The 22467-nt window shown below is 43.5% G+C and overlaps 1 protein-coding gene across 2 annotated transcripts in view; it reads left to right on the top strand.

Annotated features, from left to right (window-relative positions):
- Positions 1–21712, top strand: part of ythdc2 (YTH domain containing 2) — a 183070-nt gene extending 161358 nt beyond the window's left edge. The window contains exons 31-32 of one of the 2 annotated variants that reach the window (XM_048527079.2): positions 17616–17760; positions 21513–21712. In XM_048527079.2, the coding sequence (XP_048383036.1) occupies positions 17616–17726 (111 nt within the window). In that variant the 3' untranslated portion in view covers positions 17727–17760; positions 21513–21712. The remainder of the gene's footprint in view (positions 1–17615; positions 17761–21512) is intronic. The other variant, XM_048527075.2, reaches the window with a different exon arrangement.
- The last annotated feature ends 755 nt before the right edge of the window (positions 21713–22467 follow it).

Raw genomic sequence — 22467 nt, 5'->3', positions numbered from 1 at the left:
TCCCCCTACAACCACACATCAACGAATACCAGTCACGGTTGGACATAGAGCAGTTTTTCCGCCGTCTTCGCCTCCATGCCTACTTCTTCAACCGGGAACCTAACCCTCCTTCCACTGACCCCTTCACCCGCTTCAAACACAAGTCCTCCTCCTGGACACCACCCCCAGGCCTCCTACCCTCCCTCGACCTCTTCATCTCCAACTGCCGTCGAGACATTAACCGCCTCAACCTCTCCACCCCTCTCACCCACTCCAACCTCTCCCCCGCAGAACGGGCAGCCCTCCGCTCCAACCCCAACCTCACCATCAAACCCGCAGACAAGGGTGGCGCAGTGGTAGTATGGCGCACTGACCTCTACATCGCCGAGGCCAGACGCCAACACTCCGACACCACCTCCTACCGCCTCCTCGATCATGACCCCACACCCGAGCACCAAACCATCATCTCCAACACCATTCACGACCTCATCACCACAGGGGACCTCCCACCCACAGCCTCCAACCTCATTGTTCCCCAACCCCCCACGGCCCATTTCTATCTCCTTCCCAAAATCTACAAACCTGCCTGCCCTGGTCGACCCATCGTCTCAGCCTGCTCCTGCCTCACCGAACTCATCTCCACCTATCTGGACTCCATTTTCTCCCCTTTGGTCCAGGAACTCCCCACCTATGTCCGTGACACCACCCACGCCCTCCACCTCCTCCAGGACTTCCAATTCCCTGGCCCCCAACACCTCATATTCACCATGGACGTCCAGTCCCTGTACACCTGCATTCCGCATGGAGATGGCCTCAAGGCCCTCCACTTCTTCCTGTCCCACAGGCCCGACCAGTCCCCCTCCACCGACACTCTCATCCGCCTAGCTGAACTCGTCCTCACACTCAACAACTTCTCTTTTGATTCCTCCCACTTCCTGCAGACTAAGGGGGTGGCCATGGGCACCCGCATGGGCCCCAGCTATGCCTGCCTCTTTGTAGGTTACGTGGAACAGTCCCTCTTCCGCACCTACACAGGCCCCAAACCCCACCTCTTCCTCCGGTACATTGATGACTGTATCGGCGCCGCCTCTTGCTCCCCAGAGGAGCTCGAACAGTTCATCCACTTCACCAACACCTTCCACCCCAACCTTCAGTTCACCTGGGCCATCTCCAGCACATCCCTCACCTTCCTGGACCTCTCAGTCTCCATCTCAGGCAACCAGCTTGTAACTGATGTCCATTTCAAGCCCACCGACTCCCACAGCTACCTAGAATACACCTCCTCCCACCCACCCACCTGCAAAAATTCCATCCCCTATTCCCAATTCCTCCGCCTCCGCCGCATCTGCTCCCACGATAAGACATTCCACTCCCGCACATCCCAGATGTCCAAGGTCTTCAAGACCGCAACTTTCCCCCCACAGTGATCGAGAACGCCCTTGACCGCGTCTCCCGTCTTTCCCGCAACACGTCCCTCACACCCCGCCCCCGCCACAACTGCCCCAAGAGGATCCCCCTCGTTCTCACACACCACCCTCCGGATACAACGCATCATCTTCCGACACTTCCGCCATTTACAATCTGACCCCACCACCCAAGACATTTTTCCATCCCCACCCCTGTCTGCTTTCCGGAGAGACCACTCTCTCCGTGACTCCCTTGTTCGCTCCACACTGCCCTCCAACCCCACCACACCCGGCACCTTCCCCTGCAACCGCAGGAAATGCTACACTTGTCCCCACACCTCCTCCCTCACCCCTATCCCAGGCCCCAAGATGACATTCCACATTAAGCAGAGGTTCACCTGCACATCTGCCAATGTGGTATACTGCATCCACTGTACCCGGTGTGGCTTCCTCTACATTGGGGAAACCAAGCGGAGGCTTGGGGACCGCTTTGCAGAACACCTCCGCTCAGTTCGCAACAAACAACTGCACCTCCCAGTCGCAAACCATTTCCACTCCCCCTCCCATTCTCTTGATGACATGTCCATCATGGGCCTCCTGCACTGCCACAATGATGCCACCCGAAGGTTGCAGGAACAGCAACTCATATTCCGCCTGGGAACCCTGCAGCCATATGGTATCAATGTGGACTTCACCAGTTTCAAAATCTCCCCTTCCCCTACTGCATCCCTAAACCAGCCTAGTTCGTCCCCTCCCCCCACTGCACCACACAACCAGCCCAGCTCTTCCCCCCAACCCACTGCATCCCAAAACCAGTCCAACCTGTCTCTGCCTCCCTAACCGGTTCTTCCTCTCACCCATTCCTTCCTCCCACACCAAGCCGCACCCCCAGCTACCTACTAACCTCATCCCACCTCCTTGACCTGTCCGTCTTCGCTGGACTGACCTATCCCCTCCCTACCTCCCCACCTATACTCTCTCCACCTATCTTCTTTACTCTCCATCTTCGGTCCGCCTCCCCCTCTCTCCCTATTTATTCCAGCTCCCTGTCCCCATCCCCCTCTCTGATGAAGGGTCTAGGCCCGAAACGTCAGCTTTTGTGCTCCTGAGATGCTGCTTGGCCTGCTGTGTTCATCCAGCCTCACATTTTATTATCTTGGAATTCTCCAGCATCTGCAGTTCCCATTATCTCCAATAAAGAAAATCTTCTGTTCTGATTGGGCCTCTTACAGCTTACTGGATTTCAACATTTTATTAATTAATTTTAGACCATGAATTTTGTCTGCATTTGATCTGGTTTGTTTGCTGGCTTGGATCTTGTTTTAAATGTTTTTGCTTTCATGCACAGCTGTTCATTATTGTGCTGTTTACACTCACTCAGGTCAAATGCTTTTTAATCTTCACCACAATGACTACCATTGCCTATGAAATGCCCTGCCTGGAAATGTGATGGAGGCAGGTTTTATTGAGTCATTCAAGAGGGTACTAAATGACTATTTGGAGAAAAATAATGGTGACAAAGCAGAAGGTTGCACAAGATAATGTAGCTCAGTCGAGCAGCCAGTGCATGCAAGGTAGATGAAATGGTCTCCTTCTGTGCCATAACTTCTGTGATTCTGTGCTTCCTTTGCTTTTTTGTTTCATGACACCGTTGTCATTTAATCTTTCCAACTCTCTCCCCTTACCCAGACCTTGCCTTTTGCCTTTTGCTTTCTACCACCAACTTCCTCTCCACATTTTCAATGTCATGAAACCTCACACATTTCTATTTTGCTTAAATTCTGAAGTCATGTTCAAGTCGAAAAATTAGCTCTAATTCTTTCTCCATAGATGCTGCCAGAAATGTTGAGTATTTCAAATACTTTCTGTTTTACTTATGTTTGACCAACTAACTTGTTTCTTGATGAGGGTTAATGTGGTGGATATAATCTGTACAGAATCATAGAATCATGGAGTTGAACCAAAGGGTCTGTTTCCATGCTTTATAACTCTATAACTCTATAACACTATGTGAACTTCAAAAAGGCATTTGAAAAATTACCACACCATGGGTCTTCCAGCATATGCAAAACTTGAGGAATAAGATGGACAGTAGCAGTACTGATATGAAGGTGGATGAGAGAATATTGGTGAATGGGTTTTTTTTGGACTCTAGGGAAGAAATATAATGGATATCTGAGGAGTTAGTGCCAAGACTGTTGCTTTCCTTAGTGGGTATTAATGATCATTCTCAGGTTTACATGAAGAATTTCAACATTTGCAGATGAGATAAAATTTGGAAATATTGTGAATGATGAGGAGAATACTGATAGACCTCAAGAGGATATTGATTGGCTGATGCAATAGATGGCCACATGACATAGCAAAATTTAATGGAGAGAAGTGTGAAATTATATATATTATCAGGAGAAATGTTTTTTATCACATGGCTTGATGCCAAACTATGAGCTAGGTTCTTTGTAGATTTCTTGAGGGGAAGGCTAAATCAAGGACTGCCTTCAGGTTTAGATTTCAAAGATTCACGATTTATTATACATGCATACAGAATGCTGCTATATGTACCAGTAGTATTTGGTAAGTTGACCTTGTAGTTCCATTCACTAAGGGCTAACTTCTTTTTGTGTATTCATGTCCATGTGCTCTGAAGACTTTCTCTCATTTTAGATTGTTAACTCTGCAGTGATGTGTGACTTTCTGACACTGTGAGGCCCATTCAGGGTCCCGAAGTTCTTACATAACACCCCTTCCAAGTTTTATTTCCACCATCACTAACTCTGATTCAGTTACATATAATTCTTACATATAAATTACCCAGACTAGTTCTTTTTACATCATGTACTGTACATTTTTTGTATTTCTCCCACCCTTCCCTACTCTTTGTATTGATTCATCTGTGTCAACAGATGGACAAAGAAAGTCAATGACCAAGGGTATAAGCTCTTGAGGTAAAGTTGGTGATCTTGTGTTTTCTCTGCTGGGTTCAATCGATCTGTATGAACAAACTTACATTGATGAAACTGCAGAAGTGTGTGGTAATTATCAGGTCATAATAGTTTTGTGCCACTATTAGTGCTGGATACCCTACGAAGCTTCCTTCATTTCCAATCAGTGCAAATTAAACAGTTAAATAGCAATTAACATTTTTAAAAATCTGTCAGTAAGATGAGAGGACGGCTAGGGCCTGTCACACAAATATCCTGTGCCTTGTAGGAATTTCAGAACACTGCGTGTCCTGAAAAACCACATACGCAGGAAGTACTACCAAATACTTGAGTTTGAGCTCAGAGTCTCGGAGCTTAAGAGACAGCTGGCATCACTCCATTGCAACCAGGAGTACTGTGGATGGCATGTTTGAGAAGATGGTCACCACATTGCCAACACTCTTGCCAAGTTGCGTGGGCACACAGTGTACAGTAGCCTGAAGGTTACCACTTGCGGCTTTATTCTGTGCTAAGATACATATCTGCACCACCGTGCAAATAAATATAAACACTAAGAGGAAATAGGCCAACACAAATCACATATTTTAAAAGGGAACATTTACCTGCAGCTACAGAAGAGAGGGAATGGATGATGACTGGCTCGATTAGGAAAACAGGTATCAGTACAGGAAATCCCCTTGGAAACCAGTGAAGCTGTTCATATATCAGTGAAGCACAGTCAGAAGTGAATCCATGGCAACGTGGAAAACCTGGTTTTTTCCAGCTTGGAAGGAAGAGAGGGAAAAGTAAAAATGCAGCTGTCAGAGGAGACTTGGTAGTCATGGCTAGCTAGATGTATTTTCAATTGTCAATGTTGGTGCTGAGTTGTATGTCACCTCCCTTGTGTCAAGGTAAAGAATGTTACTGCACACTGCAGAATATTCCGAGAGGGAAAGAGATTTGCTAGAATTCATGGGTGGCATGGTGGCTCATTGGCTAGCACTGCTATCCCACAGTGCCAGGGACCCTCGGGTGACTGTCCATGTGGAGTTTGCATGTTCTCCATGTATCTATGTAGGTTTCCTTTGGGGTCTCCTCTGGACAACCATGTAAAATTGCCCATTGTGTGTCCAGGGATATGGAGGTTAGATGGATTAGCCATGGGAAATGCAGGGCTATGGGGATAGTGGGAGGGGTGGCTCTGGGTGGGATACCCTTTGGAGGGTCACTGCAGACTTGATGGGCTGAATGGCCTGCTTCCACACTGTAGAGATTTTCTGATTCTATAAAGTTGGAACCAATGACGTAGTGAAGAAAACGCTTTAAGTTGTAGAGGTAGCGTTTTAAGATCTAGGACAAAAATGATTGAACAGTATTTATAGGTGGTAGGAGCGAAGGAGTCAGATTTCTTAACAGTTGGACCAGTTACTGGGCAAGAAGGATCTGTATAAGGTCAACTGATAGTATGTGAATAAGGATAAGACCAATGTCCTTACAGGAAGGTTAAATAGTGCTGTGGTCAACGAGATGGAGTTGAAGTGATGAGGGTCAAAACACAAAGAGAACGAGAAGAATAAACAACAAGAGAATAAAGAACGCTGTAAAAAGAATTTGATACAGGAAAAGAATCACAACAATTATTGTGTTAAGTAGAACGTATAAAGATTAATGAACTGCAGGCAAGTTCCCATATTAGTTTGACATCAAACTTGGTATACAACTTCAGTACCCTTTCTAAATATGAGGTTCTTAAGGTGTACTGCCTGGTAGAACTCCCATTGAGTCTTAACCAGTGATTTGTAAAGGCTGACTTGGTTGTTTTTATATTCAATGTCATTTATTTACAAAGCTAAGCGTCTAATATATTTTACATGTTGCTACAACAACTTGACTTGGCACTGTCAAAAAATGTAGAAGTATTAAGGCAGTTTTGCTTTGTTAGTTCATGGGATGTGGATGTTTCTGCCTTACCCAGCATTTAATTACCCAATTCTGGTTGTTATTGAGAAGTTGGAGGTGAGCTGCTCTTTTGAATGAATATACTTCATGAGCGTTTGGTAAGCCGACAGTGTTTGTAGGAAGAGATTTTGATGAAGTGACACTGAAGAGTGACAGGCAGTCTAAGAAAACCAGGCAGGTAGTACACAAGTCTAGTGTAAACTGGTGCGGGTGATGGTTCCTCAGGGGAGTGCAGTCAGAACCAAGCCTGTACAGGAGATGAGGTAGAAGAAGGGATAAACAATAGTTATACGGAATTCCATAGTCAGAGGAAGCCTTAATCATGTACTTCTGTCAAAAGAAATGTGACTCCAGGATGCTGGGTCGCCTCCACAGTTCCAGAGTCAAGGATGTCATGTAGCAGCTGTGGGATGTGCTTCTTGGGAGGACGATCAGCCAAAAATAATGGTCCATATTGGTACCAATGGGATAGGTAGGCAGGAAGAGGTATGAGGTCCTGAAGGAAAATTTCAGACAGGAAGGAACTTTAAAAGGAAGACCAAAAGAGCAGTCATCTCAAGATAACTCCCAGTATCACGCATATGCTCAGCAGGAGGATAGATCAATTGAATATGTGGCTGGAAAACTGGTGTAGAAATGAGGGCACCAGATTTCTGAAAAATTGAAAGGTAACACTAATGGAAACATTTAAATGAAATGGATGGACTTGTGGAAGATATAATTTATTACAGATAAATTGGATGTAATGCACTTTGGGAGGAGATATAATATGTAGGGGAGGAATTGAAGAAATTCACTGTGCAGATTTACAAATTTTTGAAGTAGAACATGTTGCTTAAGGTAGTTATGAAATGTAACAGAATACTGATATTTTAAACACGGCAGTGAGTACAGAACCAAAGAGGTCATGCTATAAACCTTAACAAATTATTCTGGGCACCACACTTTAGGAAGTATTTCAGGATATTGGAAAAGCAATGGAAGAGATTTATCAACCAAAATCTTAGTATTTACTGACTTTGTGACTGATATACTGAGACTCCAATATTTATTGTAGCAACTTGCCAAGGCTGCTTTGACAGCTCCTTCTAAATTTGAGATTCCTACCAACTAGAAAGGTAGGTTCAAGAAATATTGCCATGCCAAGTTCCTCACCACGTTAAATATTACATGTTACCCTAATAGCATACTGTTCCTTCCTCATTAATTGGTCAAAATCCATCAACTTCCTACTTAATAGTCACGTAGGAGTACATACCTGAAACTTTATTCAGTAGAAGACCGAGAATTTACAGGGGCAAAATAACAGGAGTCATAAAAAGCTAACATATATTTTGTTGTTTACTACAAAATGAACTTAGACTGTCCAGGAATGTAACCTTTAAAGGCAACAAAGTAGGAATTCAACAAAGTCTACATTAAGACATGCTGGAGCATATATGTATTGGTCATGAGTAACAACCAAAAGAACTGCGGATGCTATAAATCAGAAACAAACATAGAAATTGCTGGAAAATCTCAGCAGATCTGGTAGCATCTGTGGAGAGAAATCAGAGCTCTGAAGAATGATCATTTGAACTGAAACGTTACCTCTGATTTCTCTCCGCAGATGCTGCCAGACCTGCTGAGATTTTCCAGCAAATTCTATTTTTTTGTCACAGGAGTGCAGAAAATACAAGATACTGGCTTTTGAATCCATTTTTTGACCCAGCACCAATAAAGATGAATCACATTCTGTGAAATATGTCAACTTCACTGTCCTCAACGATCAAGGTAACCTTCCCTTCTACAGGAAATTCATTCAGAGTCAAAGAACAAAGAAACCTACAGCACAGGAACAGGCCCTTCAGCCCTCCAAGCCTGCACCGATCAAGATCCTCTGTCTAACCTGCCATCTATTTTCTAAGGGTCTGTATCCCTTTGCTTCCTGCCCATCCATGTACCTGTCCAAATATATCTTAGAAGAATCTAACGTGTCTGCGTCTACCACCTCCGCTGGCAACGCGTTCCAGGCACCCACCACCCTCTGCGTAAAGAACTTTCCATGCATATCTCCCACAAACTTTCCTCCTCTCACTTTGAACTCATGACCCCTAATAATTGAGTCCCCCACTCTGGGGAAATGCTTTTTGCTATCCACCCTGTCTATACCCCTCATGATTTTATAGACCTCAATCAGGTCACCCCTCAATCTCCGTCTTTCTAATGAAAATAATCCTAACCTACTCAACCTCTCTTCGTAGCTAGTGCCCTCCATACCAGGCAACATCGTGGTGAATTTCCTCTGCACCCTCTCCAAATCATCCACATCCTTTTGGTAATGTGGCGACCAGAACTGCACACTGTACTCCAAATGTGGCTGAACCAAAGTCCTATACAACTGCAACATGACCTGTCAACTCTTATACTCAATACCTCGTCCAATGAAGGAAAGCATACCATATGCCTTCTTGACCACCCTATTGACCTGCGTTGTCACCTTCAGGGAACAATGGACTTGAACACCCAGATCTCTCTGTTCATCAATTTTCCCCACGACTTTTCCATTTACTGTATAGTTCGCCCTTTGAATTTGATCTTCCAAAATGCATCACCTCGCATTTGCCCGGATTGAACTCCATCTGCAATTTATCTGCCTAAATCTCCAGTCTATCTATATTCTGCTGTATTCTCTGACAGTCCCCTTCACTATCTGCCACTCCACCAATCTTAGTGTCATCTGCAAACTCGTGGTGCAAGATTGCCACTGATATTTTCCATGGCCAAGATAACGGTCACATTCTGTTGAGTGGCTACTTTGCTAAATTCCCTTTTATGGAAACCAAAGATGATGATAATGCAATTGTTGTTGACACATTAATTAGCATATGGAATTAAGAGCCTAATGATGACCATGAATCCATTGTCAATTGTTGGAAAAATCTATCTGATTCACTCATGTCCTTTAGGGAAGGAAACTGCATCGTTGTATCAGAGATAATGGGAACTGCAGATGCTGGAGAATCCAAGATAACAAAGTGTGAAGCTGGATGAACACAGCAGGCCAAGCAGCATCCCAGGAGCACAAAAGCCGACGTTTCGGGCCTAGACCCTTCATCAGAGCTCTGATGAAGGGTCTAGGCCTGAAACATCGTCTTTTGTGCTCCTGGGATTCTGCTTGGCCTGCTGTGTTCATCCAGCTTCACACTTTGTTATGTTAAACTGCATCGTTACCTGGTCTGGCCTACATGTGACTCCAGACTCACAGCAATATAACTGACTCTGAACTGTCCTCTGGACAATTCTGGGTTGGCAATAAATGCTGGCCTAGTCAGTGTTGCCATCAGCAAGTGAATGAATTTTAAAAAAGTCTGACAACAGTCCACAGTACTATCCAAGAAATGTGCAGGAAATGATATGTTCAACATATTACTCTTTGCTTCACTGCCCTCAGCTAAATGTTATCACAAAACATACTGTTTATACAGCAAGGTCCAGGATCATTCAGTATAAAGGGACTCTCTAAGATTTTTGGATAACTATATTAAATATATGCGCTCCTTCTCAAGGCAATGGTTTATTCTTCATGACAGATTTCATGTTTTTATGATAGAGTTGCACTGGGCTTCCCTCAACAAACTCTCACCACTTTGTTGTGCACAAAGCATCATTGGAAAGAAAGGAGGAAATGGTACAAGAACATGATCAATGAACATGCAGATAGTTATCCCAATTTAATCAAGGCCAAACAATAAGAATTTGAGATTTTCATTCAAATGCACGTGTTCATGGAAATATGCTACACTATTGTGTTCAGCCTTGGCCAGACAACCTTGTATTGAGCAATGATCAAGTGTGATGGAGAAATAGGCGTTACATTCAAACTATATGTAACCACTAAACATGTGTGAAGTATTGGAAGATTGGAGTGTGGCTAATACTATGCCATTGTTTAAGAAAGGCTGTAGGGAGAAGCGTAGAAACTGTAGACCAGTGAGTCTGACTTTGGTGGTGGGTAAGTTGTTTTAAGTGATTCTGATAGGTAGTATTTGCATGCATTTGAAGAGGCAAGGAATGATTAGGGATAGCCAGATGGCTTTGTGCGAGGGAAATCAAGTCTCACAAACTTGATTGAGATTTCTTGAAGTAACTAACTAAGAAGACTGATGGGGGAAGAACGGTAGACAATATTTACTTGGCCTTTAATAAAGCCTTTGACAAGGTTCCACATGGTGGACTTATTAGAAAAGTTAGATCACATGGGATTCATGGTGAGCTGGCCAGTTGGACACAATTAGCTTTATGGGAGGAGACAGAGGGTGGTGAAGGTCTGTGATCAGTGGTATTCTACAGGGATGAGTATTAGGTCCACTTCTGTTTGACATTTATATAAATGATTTGGATGAGAATATGGGAGGTATGGTCGGTAAGTTTGTAAATGAGGTCAAAAATTGGTGGTGTAATGGACAGTGAAGAAGGTTATTTAAGATTACAAAGAGATCTTGATTAATTGGGTCAATGGGCTGAGGAGTGGCACATGGAGTTTAATTTGGATAAATGTGAGGTATTGTAATTTGATAATACAAACAAGGACTTATACAATTAATGTTAGGGCCCTAGTAGTGTTGTAGAACTGAGAGACCTGTGGGTTCAGGTATATAATTCTTTGAAATTTGCAACTCATATAGACAACGTGGTTAAGACATTGTTCAGTATGCTTGCCATCATTACTCAGACCTTGAGTACAGGAGTTGGGATGGCATGTTGAGATTGTACAGGATGTTGTGAGGCATCTTCTAGAGTACTGTGTGCAGTTCTGGTCACCCTGTTATAGGAAGGATATTATAAAATTGGAGAGAGTTCAGAAAAGTTTTACCTGCATGTTGCTGGGAATGGAAGGTTTGTGTTATAAAAATAGACAGGAAAGACTGGTACTTTTTTCATGAGAACACAGCACCCCCTCATTCTGGATTGACCCACAAGAGAAAACATTCTGACATTCTGTGTTCGCCTTGTCAAGGCTTTTCAGGATCTTACACAATTAAACCAATTCACATTGCAATCCAGCAGAAATAAGAACAGCATATCTGAGCTATGTCCACAAAACAAAACCATGCTAACTTGTCTCCATTGCCTTGAGTTTTCAAATTGTCAATCGATGGTTGATTTTGATACCTTTGCCATGACAGATATGAAGCTAACTGGCCTAGGATTTCCTTGCCTCTGTCCCTTCTCAAATAGAGTGGTAATATTTTCTACTTTCTAATCTGATGGAACCTTTTCCGAATCTAGGGAAGTTTGAAAATTAATATCAACGCATCTGTGGCCTCATTAGCCACTTTTGTTAAGGCCCTCAGATAAAGTGTATCGAGACACAGAGACTTGTTAGCTCGCTGTGCTACCAATTTGCTCAGTGCTGTTTCCGCCATGATTGTAATTTCACAAGTTCCCGTCTCCTTTCCATCTCCTGTTTTATGGCTGTAACTGAATTTTTTCAATATCCTTTGTAGTTTTATTTTCTTTGTGTGCGCACAAGATATGAATATCTCCAGCAAAGCTAGATTTATTGCCCATCTCTAATTGTCCTTGAGCCCAGTGACTTGCTCTGCTCTTTGAGGTTAGTTCTGAATCAACAATTCTCGTTGGAATGGAGTCATGTGTAGACCAGAGCAAGTAAGGATGGCAGATTTCCTTCCTGAAAAGAGCAGTAGTGAACCCAATGGACTTTTACAAAAAGATAAAGCCGAAGGTAAAGCAAAGTATCTTTTTCATCAATCACTAAAATGCTCATCTTAGATGCAATCTTCTCCCTATTCGATCTGGATGAAAAATTCAATCCAGTTGTCGTTGCATAGATTCTAGACCACCCAGGCAGTGAAACTTGAAGACAGTTGCATGACATCAAGACATGTGACATTCCAGTATAAAGGGACCATCTCATCTTCAGCTGTGGAGACAGTGTGATATTTGTAAATTAGTTACATTTTGCAATTTGTATTTATATCAGTTAATATTTGTATTAATAAACCTCAAATCAACAGTCTAAACGAGAGCCTTATTTTGTGCTATATATTGCATGAGCTAACATATAAGGAATTACTCACATCCTATCATACCCGAGAAACCAAACCAGCAACATTGGTATTTGGAGGGAGAGCAGAATAAAAATGAGTCTAATCCCATTAGATACTTTTTTCTTTACTTATCTGGTATAGAGTAGAGTAAATTATACTTTTGCTGAAAGTATGGCGAGTGTGCATGGTAGCGTGTGCAAAGGGAGTTTCGTCATAGTGACAACACATGACATTGAACAGGAACCTAGCTCTGTAGGGCTTCAAGTAAGTGCTGTCTCTTATTGTACTGTCTGGCTAGCTAGTGGAAGACAAAGTTTTGTTTTTATTCATTCATAGGATAAGGGCATTGCTATCATTTATTGTTCATCCCAAAAGACAGTTAAGAGTCAACCACATTGCTAGCATCTAAGTTCATAAGGAAATAGAATTCTAGATCATTGTGCACATCACTGCAACGTACCTGCGCCAGTGTAACTATTGTAACATCAGATTGGCACCTTGCTGTTCCAAGATTGGGAGCCATAGTTGGTCTAGATCAAAGATTGTCAGAATTTCAATTCACAGTGTCATTTTTGACTCATTGCTAGCACTATCGCTTTAGGTTAATACATAGATTTCAGCCCCACTCCAGGAGGAAAGGGCAAGAACATTGCAAGAACAAATAATATAGAGCACCTCCAGTACTTTGACTGAGCAGTCTTTTAAATGTGGTACTCAAGGAGATGATGCTTTTTGTGTAAGATATTAAACTGAAGGTCCACCCACATGTTCAACTGGATGTAAAATATTCTGTGACATGATTTAAAGAGCAAGAGAGCATTATTATGGCGTAGTGGTAGCATTCCTACCTCTGAGCCAGGAGGGTTCAAGTCCCACATGCTGCAGAGTTCTGCACGAATAGGCTGAATTTACAAATAGTTTAAACAACAAGAGATTCTCCTGGGATTCTGATTGTGATTTATCCTTCAGTGACACCAACATTTAATAGATTAATTTGCAATTTATCTCATTGTTTTGATTTGGTGCATGCACAAATGGTCAAAAAGAACCAATTGGCTGTGAGATAGGAAGGACCGCAGATGCTGGAGTCAGAGATAACGTAGTGTGGAACTGGAGAGAAACAGTGGGTCAGGCAGCATCAAAAGAGTGGGAAAGTTGATGTTTCAGGTCAGGAGCTTACTTCAGAAATGGGGAGGGGGAAGGGAGCTTTGAAATTAGTAGAGAGAGGCATTTGGGGCTGGTGAAGGTAGGTGGGATGGTGATAGATGAATGCAAGTAGGGTGTGGTTGGGCAGATAGGTGGGAGAGAAGATGGACAGGTAGTGTCAGATCAAGGAGGTAGGGATGAGAGGGAGGCTTGGACAGGGGATGAGAAAGTGCTTTTAAATGTTTAGGAAATTCTGAAGACGTGAAAGGCAATACATTAATGTGACCTGGGTCTTGTTGTGCAGTTGTACGGTCTCTATGTCCTGACCAGCATTACTAGTTTAAGTCCCACTTGCCCTGAACTTGTATCATAACAGGTTGATTAATTTTTTTTATATAAAGGCGATTTCTTATTTTGTTGAACTTGCCTCCTCACCATGCACTTGATAAATGATCTGGCCGTGATTTGTTGTTATTGAAACTGTCATGGAGGGACCCACAACCAACCTGGAATAATGCTTGCAGCTGCTTTTTGGAAGTGCCGATACCACTGGACCTTACAGTGGGATTCCCAGAGAAGCTCAGGAATGTCCCAAACTGCTACCAATCTGAAATCTGGATGGAATAAATTCCCAGAGATAATGGGAACTGCAGGTGCTTAGAATCCAAGATAATAAAGTGTGAAGCTGGATGAACACAGCAGGCCAAGCAGCATCTCAGGAGCACAAAAGCTGACGTTTTGGGCCTAGACCCTTCATCAGAGAGGGGGTTGGGGAGAGGGTTCTGAAATAAATAGGGAGAGAGGGGGAGGTGGACTGAAGCTGGATAGAGGAGAAGATAGGTGGAGAGAAGAGTATAGGTGGGGAGGGGATAGGTCAGTCCGGGGATGACGGGCAGGTCAAGGAGGCGGGATGAGGTTAGTAGGTAGGAAATGGAGGTGCGGCTTGAGGTGGGAGGTGGGGATAGGTGAGAGGAAGAACAGGTTAGGGAGGCAGGGACAAGCTGGGCTGGTTTTGGGATGCAGTGGGGGAAGAGGAGATTTTGAAACTTGTGAAGTCCACATTGATACCATTGGGCTGCAGGGTTCCCAACCAGAATATGAGTTGCTGTTCCTGCAACCTTCGGGTGGCATCATGCTGGTTCTGCAGGAGGCCCATGATGGACATGTCATCGAAGGAACAGGAGGGGGAGTTGAAATGGTTCGCGACTGAGAGGTGCAGTTGTTTATTGCGAACCGAGCGGAGGTGTTCTGTAAAGCAGTCCCCAAGCCTCCGCTCGGTTTCCCCAATGTAGAGGAAGACACACTGGGTACAGTGGATACAGTATACTACATTGGCAGATGTGCAGGTGAGCATCTGCTTAATATGGAAAGTTATCTTAGGGCCTGGGATGGGGGTGAGGGAGGTGGTGTGGGAGCAAGTGTAGCATTTCCTGCGGTTGCAGGGGAAGGTGCCAGGTGTGGTGGGGTTGGAGGGGAGTGTGGAGCAAACAACGGAGTCACGGAGAGAGTGGTCTCTCCAGAAGGCAGACACGGGTGGGGATGGAAAAATGTGGGGTCGGATTGCAGATGGCAGAAGTGTCGGAGGATGATGCGTTGTATCTGAGGTTGGTGGAGTAGTATGTGAGGGCGAGGGGGATTCTCTGGGGGTGGTTATGGCGGGGGTGGGGTGTGAAGGATGTGTTGTGAGAAATGTGGGAGACACGGTCAAGGGTGTTCTCGACCACTGCGGGGGGGGGGAAGTTGCGGTCCTTGAAGAACGCGGCCATCTGGGATGTGCGGGAGTGGAATGCCTCATCCTGGGAGCAGATGCAGCGGAGGCGAAGGAATTGGGAATAGGGAATGGAATTTTTACAGGGGGTGGGTGGGAGGAGGTGTATTCTAGGTAGCTGTGGGAGTCAGTGGGCTTGAAATGGACATCAGTTTCTAGCTGGTTGCCTGAGATGGAGACAGAGAGGTCCAGGAAGGTAAGGGATGTGTTGGAGATGGCCCAGGTGAGCTTGAGGTTGGATGGAAGGTGTTGGTGAAGTGGATGAACTGTTCGAGCTCCTCTTGGGAGTTAGAGGCGGTGCCGATCCAGTCATCAATGTAACGGAGGAAGAGTGGGGTTTGGGGCCAGTGTAGGTTCGGAAGAGAGACTGTTCCACGCAACCTACAAAGAGGCAGGCATAGCTTGGGCCCATGCGGGTACCCATGGCCACCCCCTTTGTCTGTAGGAGGTGGGAGGAATCGAAAGAGAATTTGTTGAGGGTGAGGACGAGTTCAGCCAGGCGGATGAGGGTGTCGGTGGAAGGGGACTGGTCGGGCCTGCAGGACAGGAAAAAGCGGAGGGCCTTAAGGCCATCTGCATGAGGAATGCAGGTGTAAAGTGACTGGACATCCATGGTGAAAATGAGGTGTTGGGGGCCAGGGAATTGGAAGTTCTGGAGGAAGTGGAGGGCGTGGGTGGTGTCATGGACATAGATGGGGAGTTCCTGGACCAAGGGGGAGAAAATGGAGTCCAGATAGGTGGAGATGAGTTTGGTGGGGCCGGAGCAGGCAGGGATAATGGGTCGGCCAGGGCAGGTGGGTTTGTGGATTTTGAGAAGGAGATAGTTTCAGGAACAGCAACTCATATTCCACTTGGGAACACCGCAGCCCAATGGTATCAATGCGGACTTCACAAGCTTCAAAATCTCCCCCTCCCCCTCTGCATCCCAAAACCAGCCCAGCTCGTCCGCTCCCCCCACTGCATCACAAAACCAGCCCAGCTCGTCCCTGCCTCCCTAACCTGTTCTTCTTCTCACCTATCGCCTTCTCCCACCTCAAGCCGCACCTCCATTTCCAACCTACCAACCTGATCCCGCCTCCTTGACCTGTCCGTCATCCCCGGACTGACCAATCCCCTCCCCACCTATACTCTCCTCTCCATCTATCTTCTCCTCTATCCATCTTCGGTCCACCTCCCCCTCTCTCCCTGCTTATTGCAGAACCCTCTCCCCATCCCCCTCTCTGATATAGGGTCTAGGCCCAAAACGTCAGCTTTTGTGCTCCTGAGATGCTGTTTGGCCTACTGTGTTCATCCAGCTTCACACTTTGTTTTCTTGGAATAATTCCCACTCATCTTTTCAGAATACTTCCAAGGGATGAACACCAGTGAAACCCCTCTTCCATCCAAAGACACAATTTGGTTTCCAATCTGGGAACAGGAGGAGCTCTAGATTTGTTAGTTCTACTTAGTGATAGTAAAACTGACAAATTTCACTTGTAATGATACTTTGTGACATTGATTGGAAAGATAAAAGTTGATATGATATGTAGCCAGGTACTCACTTTCCAACCAGTGCACATCAACCAGATACGCGTAGGATTCACTCAATAGCTCAGTTTAAATATTAGACAATTAGTTCACTTTCTTCGTCATCTAATGTTTTGAGTGTTAATTTGTTTTGGTGCTTAATATCTACATATGATGGATGACTTGCCACTGGAAACATTTGGGATAACCAAAAGGAGTTATGGCTAAATAGTTGGAACAGCACAAGATGATTGAATTGTCACAGATTAATTTGAGCTTTAATGAAAAAATAACTTCTTGTCAATGGTAGGAAATGCTTGGGAAAATGGGAGAAGATGTTGGGAGAGCTGGAAGATCCGAAGGTGGATAAATCATCCAGACCAGATGGATTACATACCAGAGTTCTGAAGGGGATAGCTGAAAAGTTTTTGGAAATATTGGTGACGTTCTTTCAGAAATCATAGGAGTCAGGGAGGATCTCAGCAGACTGAAAAATGACTTGCATAACATCTCAGTTTAAAATGTGAGGTAGGAAAAGACAGGAATCTATAGGCTGATGAGTCTGATCTCAGTTATTGGTAAGATATTAGAGTCCATTATTAAGCATTAGATTGCGGCGTACTTGGGAGTGCATCGTGAAATAGGCTGGATCAGCCCAATGTGTCAAGGGATGATCGTGCCTGACAAATCTGTTAGAATACTTTGAGGAGGTAACAAGCAAGTTAGATAAAGGAGAACCAGTAGATATGATCTATTTGGATTTGCACAAGGCCTTTGACATAGTGGTGCACAGGACATTGCTAAATAAGAGGCAATGGTGTTAAGGGCAAGTTACTGGCATTGACAGAGGATTGATTTACACTTTATTCATTCACAGGACGAGGGCATTGATGGTGGACACCACTATTACCCATCCTCAATGGCCCAAAGAGTCAACCTCATTGGTGTGGGTCTCAAGGCCCATGTCGACCAGGCCAAGAAAGGATGAAAGTTTTCTTCTCTCAAGGACATTAGTGAACAAGGTAGGTTTTGCCTGATAATCAATAATGGTTTTGTGGTCATCATTAACTCTTAATTCCAGATTTTTATTGAATTCAAATTTCAGTGTTTGCCATGACAGGATTCAAACCCAGGTCCCCAAACATTAAAATCCAGTGATACGACCACGAGGCTATCATGTCCCAACGTGACTGATAGAAGGCAGAGTAGAGGGGTAAAGGGATCTTTTCAGGATGACTAGTGGAACTAAGGACTAAGGGAGTTCTGCAGGGATCTATGTTGGGACCACAACTATTCATGTTATATATTAATGATCTGGACAAAGGAACTGCTAAGTTTGCAGATGACAAAAATAGGTGGAGGATCAGGCAGTGTTGAGGAAGCAGGGAGGCTGTAGAAGGACTTGGACAGGTGAAGAGAGTGAAAAAAGGAGTGACAGATGGAATATAAATGTGCGAAAAGTGTGAGGTTTTACACTTTGGCAGAAAGAACAGTAAACTATTTTCTAAATGGAGAAAGGCTCGCTAAATCTGAAGCACAAAGGGCCTTGGGAATTCTAGTTCAAGATTCTCTGAAGGTTAACATCTGGGTTCAGTTTGCAGTTGGGAAGGCAAAAATAATATTAGCATTCACTTCAAGAGGGCTAGAAAACAAGAGCAGAAATGTACTCCTGAGGCTGTATAAGGCTCTGGTCAGTCTGCATTTGGAATATTGAGAGCAGTTTTGGGTTTCATATCTAAGGATGGATGCAGTGGGCCTTGTAGGGGGTCCAGAGGAGATTTACAAGAATGATCCCAGGAATGAAGGGTTTGTATATGAGGAGCAGTTGAGGACTCTGTGTCTATACTCAAATGGAGTTTAGAAGGAAGAGGGGATATCTCATTTACAGAATACTGAGAGGCCTGGAAAAGTGGAGATGGAGAAGATGACTCCACCAGTAGGAGAGACTAGAAACTGAGGGCACAGCCTCAGAGTGAAGGGACAACCCTATAGAACCTGGATGAGCATGAACTTATTAAGCCAGAGGGTGGTGAATCGGTGGAACTCATTGCTGCAAAAGGGCTGTGAAGGCCAAGTATTTGAGTGTATTTAAGAAAGTGATAGATAGGTTCTTGATTAGTAAAGGGATCAAAGATAATGGGAGAAGGCAACAGAATGGAGTTGAGAAACATAGTAGCCATGATCAAATGACAGAACAGACTTGATAGGCCAAATGGCCGAAATTTGCTCTTTTGGTCATGAGCCACTTGGATTCTGTGGTCGTCTTCTTTGACTTGCTGTCATGCTCTGCTGCCTTCATTGTGACATTGTACTTTTTGAAAAGGATGGTAACCTAGATGTCTGATCTGTGTTATAACATCTGCACTTGGGGTTCCACACTGTCTAACTACTTATGTCCATTTTACATGCTTTCCGTGATATTGTATATTCAAGTGTTATGCAAATAAGAGGAACAAGGAAGAGCCCAATCTCATACTCTGCAAACCACAGATACAAGAATCACTGTTTTAAATGTCAAGTATAGTGTAACTCTTTCCTGGATTAAACTTGCCTAAACACCATTGGCACTTGAATACCACATGTATTGCAGGTAATTAAGTTGCATTCATTTTAATACATCTGACTGTTTTTATATTTGGCAGAAAAGGAAATGTCAGTTGTCCAAAAGTAAATCAAACACGTGAGCGCTATGACTTCTCTGCAAATGTATTTAGTTTGTTTCATGAACTGTATGTTTCATGTCTCAGTTTGCATTTGCACTTCCTTTGCTTCTTGTTTCAGCTGAAGAGTGCAATAGTGAATAACTCCTTCCTGTCTATATTCGGGTGTTAGGATGTGAGCTTATGTTATTACTGGACAAATCGGATCCCAGATAGAAATCTGTTTTCTTTTAATGAGATGGTGTCTCACTGAAATAGAAGCTTGCAATATTGCAGAATTGGGTTCAACAATAAAAATAGAATATTATTATGTGAAGGTATGAAGATGAAATAAAACAAAATCATTCACATATAAGATTTATATTTAAAAATTCCAAAACACTTGGTAAAAATACAATACCATTAATCCCAACAGAATTCCATTATAATACACAGACAACAGAGACAAATCCATTCTCTATCCCACATAATGTTTTCCTTGGCTGTGGCTTCAATTGCCAGTCATGAGAATGTGATGGTGTCTTCCCTGATTTGTCATATAAATGAACATAAACTTTCTCAGCTTCAAAACAACCCCTTCAGGGTTTCAATCAAATAATTCTGGAACTTTCATGCAAAATGTCTTAGACGAAGGTGAACTATTATAACAATTCTTATCTCTCTCTTCCCTTTGTCAGGAGCAACTACTTCTCCATTTGGCATCTGCTAAGAACCTTGCTGTGTTGCCCAACTGAAACCAAAAGCTTTATTTTGAACTATGGGTGTTGCCCCCTAAGACCCACAAAACATTCGGAACTCTTGCAAACTCTCTCAATGTAGGCAAATTCCCATCAGCCTCCAATCTCTCTTGGATAGTATTTTTAAAGATATCACCAAGACTATATATATACTCCCAAGTTAATCGTTAAAACCTTTCAGCCACACAGAAAATCCATATACCACTAGTTCAAATTCAAAAATCTAAACTCAAAACTGACTGATGTTAATATATGTATATAATTCATACATCTTAAATTATGGGTGGGATTGAAAAATCACTGTGCTATTTTCTTCTGAGAGTGCCTTGCATATTGGATACCAACACAAGAAAGTATAAGAAGAAAAATGATAGTCCTAAAGGAAAATAATGTTTACAATAGCTTCTAAAATAAACCCTTGAACAGTTGTAGTCAGAGATGATAGGAACTGCCAATATTGGAGAATCTGAGGCAACAAGGTGTAGAGCTGGATGAACACAGAAGGCCAGGCAGCAGAGGAGCAGGAAAGCTGACATTTCTGAAGAAGGGTCTAGACCCGAAATGTCAGCTTTCCTGCTCCTCTGCTGCCTGGCCTGCTGTGTTCATCCAGCTCTACACCTTGTTATCTCTTGAAGAGTTGTTCTATCTTCCTCTGGGACTGCACTATTAACAAAAGTAAATTAGCTTTTTTTGGTAGGGCATAATTTTTTGACTTCTGTTCAATACTCCCTGAAAGACCAAAATAAGCTATTTATGAAAGCTGAGAAAATTGGATTCTGATTATACAGCTTTATAGAACTTTGGTTAGGCCACCATTGGAATATTGCGTACGGTTCTGGTCACCACGTTACCAGAAGGATGTGAATGTTTTGGAATGGGTACATTAAAAATTTACCAGGATGTTGCCTGGTTTGGGGGATTTTAGCTGTGAAGAAAGGTTGGATAGACTGGGTTTGTTTTCACTGGAATGCAGGAGGTTGAGGGGTGACCCAATAGAAGTTTAAAAGATTGTGAATGGCATGGATAGAGTGGAAAGTATGAGGCTTTTTCCCCCAAGGTGGAAGGGTCGATTGCTAGGGGACACAGGTTCAAGGTGTGAGGTACATTTTTCACACAAAGGGTGGTGAGTACCTGGAATGCATCGCCAGAGGTAATGATGGAAACAGAAACAATAGCAGCATTGAAGAAGCACCTGGATGAATTCATGAAAAGGAAGGGAATAGAGGGATACGGATCCTGTAAGTGAAGACAGCTTTAGTGTGGAAGGGCAAAATGTGCCAGCACACACTTGGAGGGCCAAAGGGTCTGTTCCTGTTCTTTGTTCTTATATAAGATCTATGTTTACAAAAAAGTCATGTTGTGTTTCTTTTTGTGCAGGTCATCAACAAAAGAAGCTGGATGACAATGTGATTTCACTTTGTTGTGGAAAATATTCCATTTAATTTGTGTTATGAACAGCAGCAGTGGGAAATGAGAATATCAGTGCTGTATTCAGTCAAAGCAGCATATTGAATTAACATCGTTCATTGACACTGCTGTGCATAAAGATTATCGGTATAAATCACATTGGTGCCATGCTTTAAGGGAAATTGCTTCCTTAATAATAAAATAGAATTGAATTACTAGGTGAATTTTACCATACACCTGGGAAAGTTGAGAAAAGAGAACTTTACATCTCCTTCCAATTGCCCAGGATTGGGTTGAAAGTAGTGAGGAATCCGCATAAATAAAATACACAGCTAATGACATCACTTATAAAGGTGACAGAGTCATTTTACGCATGCATTGACTCTTTCCCACTGGCACATGGAATGCACATCATATCAACAATCCACGGATGGTGCGTGCACAGCAGTTAGTCATGGACTGCTTGAATTACCATCAATGCAGCAGTTATTAAAAAGGAAATCTTTCACAGGATGTGGATGTCTGTGCTAATTGCTCTTGAACTGAATGTCTTGCTAGGCCAGTTCATTGCTGCAGATCTGAAGTCATGTGTAGGGTGACTAGGGAAAGTTGGTTGGCAGTATCCTTCCCTAAAGGGCTCGTGGGTTTTTACTGTAGTTGATAATGGTTATCATGGTCATAATTACTGAGACTAGCTTCAAAATACATATTTATCAATTGAATTCAAATTCCATCAGCTGCTTTGGTGTTCCTACAAGATTAGCTTGGATCTTCGGATTACAGGTGCAGTAAAACCTCCACTACACCATCATCTTCCCTGTGAAGGTTTGGGGGTGGGTGTACATAAAAGAGGAAACAACATTCAACATGCTGTTAAAGGAGCCTGAGTGAATTGATCTAATGCATCCTTTAGATGGTACACTCA

The sequence above is a fragment of the Stegostoma tigrinum genome, chromosome 3 (assembly GCF_030684315.1).
Source record: "Stegostoma tigrinum isolate sSteTig4 chromosome 3, sSteTig4.hap1, whole genome shotgun sequence".
NCBI lineage: Eukaryota > Metazoa > Chordata > Chondrichthyes > Orectolobiformes > Stegostomatidae > Stegostoma > Stegostoma tigrinum.
Note: the sequence above shows the minus strand (reverse complement) of the source record. Positions and strands in the feature narration are given on the sequence as shown.